The 11,340-nt window shown below is 44.4% G+C and overlaps 2 protein-coding genes across 2 annotated transcripts; both read left to right on the forward strand.

Moving 5' to 3' along the window:
• The first annotated feature begins 760 nt into the window (after positions 1-760).
• LOC136551422 (probable protein S-acyltransferase 19) lies at positions 761-5,600 on the forward strand. Its single transcript, XM_066542974.1, is given in 10 exon segments — positions 761-976; positions 2,061-2,174; positions 2,267-2,530; positions 2,532-2,669; positions 2,753-2,821; positions 2,903-2,974; positions 3,094-3,219; positions 3,718-3,798; positions 3,888-4,076; positions 4,243-5,600. Coding segments are annotated over 10 exon segments (2,130 nt in total). The 5' UTR covers positions 761-931; the 3' UTR covers positions 5,275-5,600.
• Positions 5,601-6,554: 954 nt separating this feature from the next.
• On the forward strand, positions 6,555-10,724 carry LOC136551423 (ruBisCO large subunit-binding protein subunit alpha-like). The gene is made up of 8 exons (XM_066542976.1): positions 6,555-6,989; positions 7,378-7,499; positions 7,576-7,783; positions 8,158-8,303; positions 8,518-8,824; positions 9,112-9,362; positions 9,606-9,806; positions 9,944-10,724. The coding sequence occupies exons 1-8, from the start codon at positions 6,782-6,784 to the stop codon at positions 10,256-10,258; spliced, it is 1,758 nt and encodes a 585-aa protein (XP_066399073.1). The 5' UTR covers positions 6,555-6,781; the 3' UTR covers positions 10,259-10,724.
• Positions 10,725-11,340: the final 616 nt, after the last annotated feature.

The raw sequence follows: 11,340 nt of genomic DNA on the forward strand, positions 1-11,340 counted from the left end.
GGCGCGTGCACCGGTGAGGGGACTGGCGACGACGCCGCCATCTCCGACCGCCGTGGTTTTGAGGAGAAATGGAGAGAAAGCTGGGTGTCGTGGCTGAGGAGAGCAGACGGGAGAGAAAAGGAAGAAATGAAATTAGGGTTTTGGTGACGTGCCGCGATGGGTGGTTTTGATCTCGCGAGAACGACGGACGTCCGTCGGATCAAGATCAACGACTCCAGGCGCTCGGGCTTCTTTTAGCCCAGGCGGGTTGAGGAAATGTCAGCCCAGGCCCAGGTTGCGACCTGGGACGTGGGGGAGCGTAGCGCGAGTCACCGCCTGACAGTAGTGCGCGGGAGCAAGCTGGGTCGAGCGCGCTGGCGAGCGGACGAGATAAGCAGGCCGCTGGGCCGATGTACGCTGCTAGGCAGCGCGCGCGGGCGCTGGCGAGCTTGGGCCACGTATTATATTTTCACGTTTTCGGCCCAAATGAACAGTAAATACTGATGTTTTGTTTTATTATTTTCAGAAGCAAATTTTTGATGTTTTGTTTTATTATTTTAAGAAGCAACTACAATCAGCCTGTTCGGGAGGCCGTATCGTATCGTGGATTATTTACTGCTGTCTAGTTTGATGTGAGAGAAAAACACTATTTTCGACTGAAAATTTACGATCGTTTACGAGCAAGAGAATATTAGTAGATAGAGTGAGAAAATAGCAGGAGAGACAGGAGGGGAATAAAAATCTCCAGCTTTTATTATTATTTTTATTACTGAACTACCACGGGGTAGACCGGCGGGTACCAAACCCGGCGGCGCTGGAAAGGAAAGCCTGCCGTCCTGTCCTCTCTCCCCTTTTGCTGCCGCCTGCCGGGAGGAAGGGAGGGAGGTGCGCTCATCTGTGCGGCGGCTTCGGAGTCCGGAGGGGGCTCCGAGGGGAGGTCCGGCGGGGAGCCATGGCGCGGAAGCACGGCTGGCAGCTCCCAGCCCACACCCTGCAGGTGCACTCACTGATCCTTCCTCTTCGCCGCCCCCCGCCTCTTCTCATTTTCTGGATCGCTTCTCTGCTCTGCCTCGGTGTGATCCGCGCCGGCTTGTCTAGTAACGAGCAGAATCCGCTGTAGAATTCGATCCCCGTGCGGCGCGGGTGTGCCGCGAGAAATTCTAGGTCCGCTGCGTTTATTTTGAAGATCTGCTGAGAGGCCCGCCTCGGGCTAGTAGTTGGGCTTTTCCCCCCTTACTTATTTTTCAATGCGACTCCTTAGTCGAGAGAAATGACTGATGTAAATACTTCGCGAATTGGGTTGGTATGCGATTCTTACAGTGTGGCTGCGAATCGTGCAGATTGTAGTAAAACTGTCGTGCTGTATCTGTCAGGATTTTGAGCCCTATGGTAGCTCAGCCACTGCCCACTGGGACTATTTTTTTTTTCTATCTAACAACAGAGCAGGATCATGTCTTGATTCACAATGACTTTTCGTCTACTAACACTTGTCCAGTGGCGAGGATCGATGAAATGCACACAGAAAATGCAACCTCTCTCTTCTATAATTTTGTGTTTAGGCAGCTCTAATGGTATTATAGATTTAACACCGAGAATAGTTTGAAATGCCCTTGTGTACCTATAGATTTAGCAGTGAACAGAGTATATGACTTCTAATTCAAAGAAATGACTGTTGTTCATGTGACAAATGTTGTAGTTGTTTACAATTTTCTAATATCTTTTGCTTGTACATAAAATCATATGGACTTCATGCTCTCCATTGGAAGTTTAATATGTAGTTAGACTTGTGTGATTCTAACTTACCTGTGATTCTCTGGCCATGTAGAATGCGCTGCTTATATATCTACCATTATGATATTCCCTACCTAGTGCCTAGATGACCAGATATGCATACTTATTTTTAATCCATCTATCTACAGAAAGGAAAATTACACCATGTGTGGTAGATATTGTGCTTCTTTGCAACATACTTTTCTGGTTCATAGTTCATATTGTGGTTTAAATAGCTCCAAACTAGTTAAATGAAACACTTAATTTGGAAAAAAAAATTTGGCAACTTACTCATCATCTCATTTTGACAGATCGTTGCAATTACGGTGTTCTTCCTTCTGGTGGTTGCATTTTATGCTTTCTTTGCGCCGTTTTTGGGAAAGCAAGTCGTAGAGTATATTGCAATTGGTGTTTATACTCCTGTGGTAAGTGTCCCTCACGTTAAACTTTTCTCCTTTTTCCACTTTGAAAAAAATCTGCTAACATGAGTTGTTTCTCCTCCCTACATCACATTCAGGCACTTACGGTTTTCATCCTTTACATTCGATGCACAAGTATAAACCCTGCGGATCCTGGGATCATGTCAAAGTTTGAGGATGGTCTTATCAATATACCAACCAACGGCTCTGAAATAGAAGGCATGAATTTGCCCCAGAAAGTAAGCAATGCTACAGGAACAAACTCCCCAACGTCTACTTGCAGAAGTTCTCTAGATGGGCATTCTAATCAAAGAGGTTCATCCATAGGGGAGGCAAACATTGAATCTAGGACCACAACTGCCAAAGAAAAGATCAAGCTGTTGGTTGCTAGGTGGGCTTCTGTGTGCTATATTTGTCAAGGAGGACTGCCGAAAAACTGATGACTCGGAGGAACAAGCAAATGGTGAAGAGGCTCTGTTTTGCACATTATGTAATGCTGAGGTATGTCGATTTAGCTTTTCACCATGCCTCACTGTCTAGATTGTGTTGTTTCATTTTTGCTTCACAAAAAAGTAATTTCTCAGGTTCGCAAATTCAGCAAACACTGCAGAAGTTGTGACAAGTGTGTGGATGGATTTGATCATCATTGCCGGGTACCTTTCTTTACCTGTGCTGTGCTATTATATTACCTGTAATGTTTCACAATGTACAGCTAATATAGTACATCTATGCAGTGGCTAAATAACTGTGTTGGGCGGAAGAATTATTTCACATTCCTTGCTCTGATGGCAATCAGTCTTATCTGGGTATGCAATATCGGTTTGCTCTATGTCCCTTTCCTTGAGTTACTTATTATAGGGTTTGTATAGATTTATTCCTTTTCCTTGTTGCAAGGCACTAAATATTTGAATTTCCTTTATGATAGCTTGCAATTGAATTTGGAGCGGGAATTGCTGTTATTGTACTCTGTTTTGTCGATAAGAATGCATCAAGAAATATCCAAGACAAGCTGGGGAATGGCTTGACTCGTGCTCCGTTTGCTGTTATTGTGGTAAGTTGCTGTATTAAATAGTTGTAGATGTAGCCTGTAGTGTATGAGAATCTCCTATTGACTATAAGTTGTTTGAAGTAACAAGTTTCAATTTCTGAAAGAGAAGTTCAAACCCACTTGATTTTATTTTGTTTATGCTCTGTTATGATGCTTTCACTTCATTCATTGTTTTGTTTCAAAATAGAGTTGTGCAGTCAGTCTTGTCAGAATAAGAAGTTCAAACATTGTACCCAGTAGCACCATTTTTACCCTAGAATTATTCTTAGTATTGCTGACACATATTTTTTTTTCCTGAATCATGCTGACACACTTTTTTCTTTCTCAAACATGTCTTTTTTATAAGATCAAACATGGTGATACTTTTTTTTCTCTGAACATGTTGACACACTTATTATGGCACATGCTACCATATTAGATGACTAATGTGCAATTCTGAATTGCTCTTTTTCAGATTAAAATGTATTTTTAGCTGTTGCTTGACAAAAACTCTTTATGCAGGGCATATTTACCTTACTTTCATTGGTGGCATGCATACCATTAGGCGAACTTTTCTTCTTCCACATAATATTGATAAGAAAGGTCTGCATGCAATACCATTGGGACTGTTACACACGGAAATTTCGGTCTGGTTTGCTCAGTTATGCTCCCTTTTCTATGTTGTATTTCAGGGGATTACAACTTATGATTATGTCGTTGCGATGAGAGCTATGAGTGAGGCAGCTCCAGAGGATGAGGAAGGAGCAAATATCATTTACTCCCCATCAAATTCAGCAACAACTGGGTTCAGTGTAGGAAGTTCACTTGGTCTTCACCACAAAGGTGCTTGGTGTACACCTCCAAGGATATTTATCGATCAGGTAAGCCATATGGCAAGTAGTTGTTTCCAAAAGCTAGCCTATGCAATGTGTGATGCTACAACTTTAAAAGCTTGATGAGAGCTCAAAGCAGTAAGAAGCACAATTATAATGTTCAAATGAGTCCTTCAAATATACTAACTTTATTTATGTTGACACCATCAACCAGGATGAAGTGATCCCACATTTGGAGCCTGGAATGGTGCCTTCAACCGTGGACCCTGATGCTGTTGGATATGCTGAAAGAGCAAACAAAGCTAAGAAGGCAGTCAAAATCAGTGCTCGCAGCCTCGCAAAGCTTGATAAGAATGAGGTAATGAAAGCTGCTGCAAAAGCTCGGGCATCATCCTCGGTTCTGCGACCAATAGATGCCCGTCGTGGTCATGAAGCTGATGTCATCTTCAGCGGCAATGCCAGTGTCAGGAGCAGCATTAGTGTTGACTACAGTGGCACAAAGGAATCAAACAGCGAGATGAAACTTTCTCCACTTCAGAACTCATACCCCCAAATCCTTGCAAGCCAGGATGAATACGATACCGGCACACCAACCGCAAGCAGTTTAAGCAGTCCAGTCCACATCCACAAGCTTGCCTCTCACTCTCAGTTCAGTGCAGCACCTCGCCCCGCACCCCCTGAAAGACCTGTGCCAGCGATGGTGCGGGCACCTGTTCCCACCACACAAATAACCAACACAGGGAAACCGCAGCCAGCTGTTCCTGCTACACAGATAACGAACCCGATGTTCCAATCAGCCACATCTTATGTTCGAGAGAACCGGAGGGCCTCTGTCGTCTGGGATCAAGAGGCTGGTCGGTACGTGTCAGTTCCCGCACAGACAAGAATGGGAACTGGTGTCGAGATGCCAACAAGAAACCCACGGTTCTTGGCGAACCCAAGTGGCGAGCCAAGCAGCCATGCGAGGAGTGTTGCGCCCGGCAACGCCTCGTCCTCAGCAATGCCGTCAGGGCAGCCTCCAGAGAGGTTGACATATTCTGGGCAGTCAATATTCTTCGGCGGACCCATGCTGAGCACCCCTGGCGTGAGCGGCCAGAGGAGTGAGACAGGCACAAGAGTATGCCCCGAGGGAAGCAGAGATCCAAATGCCCAGCAGCGTGACATCCGGGGTGAGAAAGCAAGGACAGGCTCCTTTCCAATATTTGCTCCTGGGACGTTCCAGAGGAACCCACCCTTTGACAAATGACTTGCTCCTGCTCATGAAGTTCATCTGAAGTGCGATGATGCCGTTACGCTGGAACACCCCCAGCCTGAAGAGTTGACAGATAGTTGGAAGGCTGCTCTTCTGGGATTGCCAGATGGACGGACAAGGCAGCCGTTGGAATGAGGCTGCTGGCACTTGGCAAGCGATAACGGAAACCACAAATATCGCTCGGAGTCAGTGCTGACTTTTTTCAGTGTTTGGAGAGCGATGGAGTGACTGATGTAGTACAATGTCTTCGTGTTAGGGATTCATCAGATACTTGATGCGCGACAGATAGGAAGAGCTAATTTCTGGTGATGTCAAACGAACGCCGATTTGCAGCTGACTTTGTAGTGTCGATTGCCGTCATTGTGTGTGCGCGCGCCATGGGATACTATTCGACATGTAAAATGTTAGTTGAGGTGCACTTTCGGACAGTGCTCGTGAGAACCATCTGCGTTTTGTTGTTCGTTGCTCGCGTTGGTTGTTTGTCGGCCTTTGCGTAGCTAGCGGAGGCAGCAGCCGCGTGGCATGCTCAGCTAAACGTCACGGCGTCGCTGGCTGGGCCTGGGATGGGCTGCCGCTCTCTGCTTGCCGGCGGTGGAGGTTTCCCGTTGGCGTGGCGTCCTCGGACGCTCACGATATCTGCGAGTGCCGAGCAATGGTGTTCACTGCTGTGTACAGGAACTGTGTGCTACTCCGGTGACCATTGAGGTCTAGGGAATTTTTAGAATCTGGATAAAAAAAAAATCTATCGTGTTTTATTGGATTCTTTGTCTCTGTATTAAAATTCACCAGAATCTAGTCTGTTTGGATGAGATACTAAGATCCTGAGATTTTTTTTTTAATCCAGATTTTGAAAAAAAAAAACTAGGAACCAAATGGAACCTGAGTAGTGACATCTGCAGTATATTGCAGATAAAGGGTCTGTTTGGTTGGGCTTTTGACTTTGGCTTTTGGCCCCAAAAGCCAAAAGCCCAACCAAAGGGGCTGCTTTTCCAGGCGGCTTTTTCAGAAGCAGCTGCTTTTCCGTAGTACAGTTTTGAAAGCTGGTTTGACCCTGCTTTTGGCTTTTGGCTTTCTGCTTTTCGAAATTGGTGGAATAAAAAGCTCTTCCATAGTTGTTTCAAGAGAGATAAATATAGAAGGTATATTTTATACTTGTTTAACCAAACAGCTTTCAGCTTTTCTACAGCTCACAGCCCACAGCAGCTTTCCCACAGCTCACAGCCCACAGCAGCTTTTTCCCATAGCCACAGCTCAACCAAACACACCCAAAACCTTCTGTCGCTAAAACCCTCTGCTGTTCTTCGGTGCTTCACCTCGCCGCGTCGCTTCCCCCTTCTTCTCGCCACTGACCCCCCATCCCTACCACTGGTGCCCAAGCGAGGGGATTCCTCTGCCGCCGCCTGCCCTCGCCTTCCACCTCCCGGCCCCCCACTCGGCCTAGCGGATCGTAGTCGCGGCTCGGCCCCGGGCGTGCACAGTCTCGGTTCCTGCGGCCGCTTCGATGTACCTGACCGCCGTTTCCGTCGCCCCCGCAGTCGGCTTCTCGTCCTCATCCCAGCAGCTGCTGCCCAGGTCGGCCAGGGTCGGCCGCCGCCTGGTGGTGCGGGCAGACGTCAAGGTCATATCGACCGGCGAGGCCTGCCGCCGCGGGCTCGCCGCCGGCATCGACAAGCTCGCCGACGCCGTCGCCGTCACCCTCGGCCCCAAAGGTGAGGCTTTCGTAAGCTTGCTTCGGTTCCTGTTATCTTGCTGGGGGTGTAGTGAGGTGTCGGATATCGATTGGGTATCAAATCTTGTCTGAGCTACAATGTTCAGACCCATTTGGACCTAAAATGTTTGAGCTAACGGTACCACTATAGTTCACCTTAAGTGGAATTGGTGCAACCAATCCGGCTGACAAATGAAGACTTGGTGTTATGAAGGCAGTTAGCTTTAGGACATTTCTATTCAGAGTAGTTACTTCAAGATTCAGGTCTCTGACCTGTGTTGCTATTTATGATCTTAAGTTCATATCTCATGCTGTTGTTACTATACAGATACTCTGTTTGTGTGTCGTGTAGTGCTATTGATTGTTGAAAGCTCAGAAGTTTATTGCAGGGAGGAATGTTGTTATTGACCAAGATGATGTACCTAAAGTAATTAATGATGGTGTCACAATTGCCAAGTCTATAGAGCTCCCAAATGCGCTTGAGCATGCCGGTGCTACACTACTTCAAGAGGTAAGGTGCTACATTTCTTGTATCCTTAAATCGATTAGTATCGCTGCTGCTTGTTTACTGGACATGTTTTAGCCAGATAGCAGCCAAGACAAATAGTGCTGTTGGTGATGGAACTACAACGGCAATTGTTTTGGCTCGGGAAATCATCAATCTTGGGTTGTTGGCAGTTGCCACTGGTGCTAACCCAGTTGCATTGAGAAGGGGTATCGACAAAGCCGTTCATGAGCTAATTAAGATTTTGAAGAGTAAATGTATCCCTGTGAGTACAAAGGAGGACATAAAAGGTAATCTTTATGTTCTGGAAAATGAGGGTTCCTGTGTGTAAAAATGCGAAAAATAAGAAAAGTGAGGAAAAAGAACACTGACTAGCCTACTACTACTGACAAGTGCTAAATTCACATTTAAAGCTCAAGCCGTGTGTCATATGTTATTTTGTACATTTGTAGAGAAAGGAGCTTTAGCTTGATTTAAATTAGGAAAAATAAGACTGCACCCCTGCATATGCTCAAATGATGAAAAAAATACGAGCCATCTTTTTTTTTATTGTTATTTCTCAAGCATATTACTTTGAGGTATGGCATGTCATGTTTGTTTATGCATGATCTGCATCATCAGACTACTCAGTGGTCACCATAGTAATTCTGAATTTCATTTTCAGCTGTTGCTTCAATATCGTCTGGCAATGATGAATATGTTGGCAATCTCATTGCTGATGCAATGGAGAAGATAGGTCCTGATGGTATAATCAAAATTGAGTCATCATCTTCAATATACACGACAGTTGAGGTCCAGGAAGGAATGAAGGTACATTTACGCGGCCATAGATATTTTTGAAGTGCAAAAACTCTGTTGTGCTCAGTCAGTAATGGATTTATTCCAAAGTCTGTGAAAAATATCAAATAATGATTATTTCAAACATGTTAAGAGGGACAGAACTTGCTTTGAATCATTTCTTGCTATGTGGAACATGCATGTAGAGGTGCTATCTAAAATTATTATTCTCCACTGATCCTTGCAGATAGACAAGGGGTATGTTTCTCCATACTTCATCACAAATCAAGACAAAGCAATCGTTGAATTTGAAAATGCTAGAGTGCTTTTGACTGATCAGCGTGTGAACGAAGTCCAAGAGATACTTCCCTTGCTGGAGAAGACAACACAGTTGAGTGTCCCTTTATTAATTATTGCTGAGGATGTGTCTCATGAGGTGTATTCAACACTGGTTCTTAACAAACTGAATGGATTGCTAAATGTTGCGGTCGTTAAATGTCCTGGTTTGGGAGATGAAAAGAAGGCTATTCTCCAAGATATTGCTATTATGACAGGTGAATATATATAACTAGTGTTTCAAAGCTTCATACCATAACGTACAGACTTTGGTCTCATAGAATGTGGCATTTATTAGAAGTGGCTTTACACATTCAGCAGTTCATGTTACTTAGGAGGCAAAGCTACATTTCGCTTAATGGCCTGCTAAGTTCAGCATTTTTTGTAGCTTCCACTAGTGCTTTGAGACATCATAAGGATTGCACTTCATTTTGTGTTTGCATGGTATGTTGCTTCCACATCATATAAGGTCCCTGAGTAGTTCTCTTTCTCTGTAACTAAACAGGTGCAGATTTCTTTGCTAGTGACCTTGGCTGGGGTCTTCATGGCATTACTTCGGATCAGCTTGGTATGGCTCAGAAAATCACAATAACTAGTGAATCTACAACTATCATAGCACATCCTTCAATGAGACCAGAGATCGAGGCCAGAATCATGCAACTGAAAAAAGATCTAGAGGAGACAACGAGTTCCTATCTAAAAGAAAGGTTCTCTGCAAGAATCGCTAAACTTTCAAGAGGTGTTGGAGTCATCAAGGTGTGGCACCATGTCTGGAAACCTATATCCCACTAGTTTTTATATTAAAAAATGGATATGAGCCTGATGTGTGTATTGCATAGATTTTCAGGGTAGAGAAGTGCATTATGCATAGATCATTTTAATTCGGATATAAAATTTATTTTCAGGGTCGAATTTTATAGTGCAGAAATCATTTTAGCTGTGATATAAAATTTGTTAGTTTGTTTCTGGAGATGTGAAAGGATTTTTTATCTATTTCAGGTTGGGGCGGCCACTGAAGCTGAACTCGAGGATAGGAAACTGAGAGTGGAGGATGCAAAGAACGCAACTTTTGCAGCCATTAGTGAAGGCATAACTCCTGGTGGTGGAGTGACATATGTTCATTTATCGAAGCATGTTCCCAGTATCATGGACCTAGTGGATGATGCAGGAGAGAAGATGGGTGTAAATATAGTTGGGAAGGTTGGTTTTACCATGCACTTGTTCATTTTATACTTTTTTTGCAGGCTCAGAAGATTTCTGTTTGTTTTTAGTCCCTTGCAAAATACTTATAACATTCAGCATCCTAACTCTGAAATTTGCCCAATTCTGTGCTCTAGGCACTTCTTGTCCCTGCTATGACGATAGCTCGCAATGCCGGGGCAGATGGCCCAGCTGTTGTGGAGAAGCTTCTCGCCAGTGAGTGGCGGGTTGGTTACAACGCAATGACTGGCGAGTTTGAAGACCTCGTTGCTGCTGGTGTGGTGGATCCATGCAGGGTCGCAAGATGCGTGCTCCAGAACTCTGCTTCTATCGCAGGGCTGATTCTTATGACTCAAGCTATGATGTTTGACAAGGTAAAGAAGAAAAAGTCCCCCATCCCGGAGATTCCTGGTATTCCGCCATTGCAGATAAGCCAAAAGGCTAAGGCTTGAGCTGTTGGAGGGTATGCTAAAAAACCCTGGTGTGGTTGGCTGGATAAGTTGTGTTGAGCTAGGAATCAGCAGAATGTGGCCCCTTGAAGATAGATGATGGTCAGATTGAGCTACTGCGTGACAGCGTGATTGGTATGAATGGGATATCTATTGATGCAACACGGAAGGAGCAGCCAAAACTTGGTAGAACAGTGAGCACGCAGAATGCCCATGTAGCTGTAGAGTCATTGTATTTGGCGGTAGGTGCAGTATTAGTTGTCATGTCTGCGTAATTTTGCAGCGGTGGGTGAGAAGATATCTCGGCAATTAATTTTTGTCTGACTTGTGAATGTAAACGGACAAATGACTGATTTGTTGCTACATAGAGGGCCTAGGATGCACTTTTGGGCATCATCTCCAGCAAAGCATCGACTTCGAGCTTATTCAGCACCACTAGTGTTTTTTTCTCTTATAACATTTCAGCGTAAGCATCAGTATAAGCCAAATTTTCTTTCTTCTCGTATCTTCCTTGAGTTGCTGTTGCAAAAAAAGAAATGGAAGCAGCTAAGCCGCGAGTCCTCTTTCATTCATTAACACTACAACGAGATGGAACAAAGATTTTTCTTTTAATAATGAAACAAAGTTTTAGACTCTACCATCCGTAGGTACACAGCTGAACACAGATAGCTTTTAGGAAAAGAAATTGATCATTCTGGCACGGAGTCTTTGTCATTTCTACGTAAGAGCAAGGCTAATAATACAATTGGCTGCTGACTGTTTGCAGCTTATCTCTCAGCTAGCCATATATTATTTACATTTTTCACTATTAATACATGGCACACTTGTCTATCTCATAGAGTTTTTTTAGTTCCTGTGTTCAAGCCGGCTGTAAACTTACAGTCCACTTCTTTCTCTCACCTTCTCTCCACCGTAGCATTCAGCCTGCTTACCTGACCCTTATTATACTTGCTGTAAGAACGTCTCTTTTTTCCTAAACGATCAACCTACCGCCATTATTCATGCAAAACAGCTATTTAATAAACAGATAAAATAACCATTTAAACAAGATAGACGGACGGTAATATTGAAAAGGCATACAGTGT

Source organism: Miscanthus floridulus, chromosome 4, assembly GCF_019320115.1.
Source record: "Miscanthus floridulus cultivar M001 chromosome 4, ASM1932011v1, whole genome shotgun sequence".
Classification (NCBI taxonomy): domain Eukaryota; kingdom Viridiplantae; phylum Streptophyta; class Magnoliopsida; order Poales; family Poaceae; genus Miscanthus; species Miscanthus floridulus.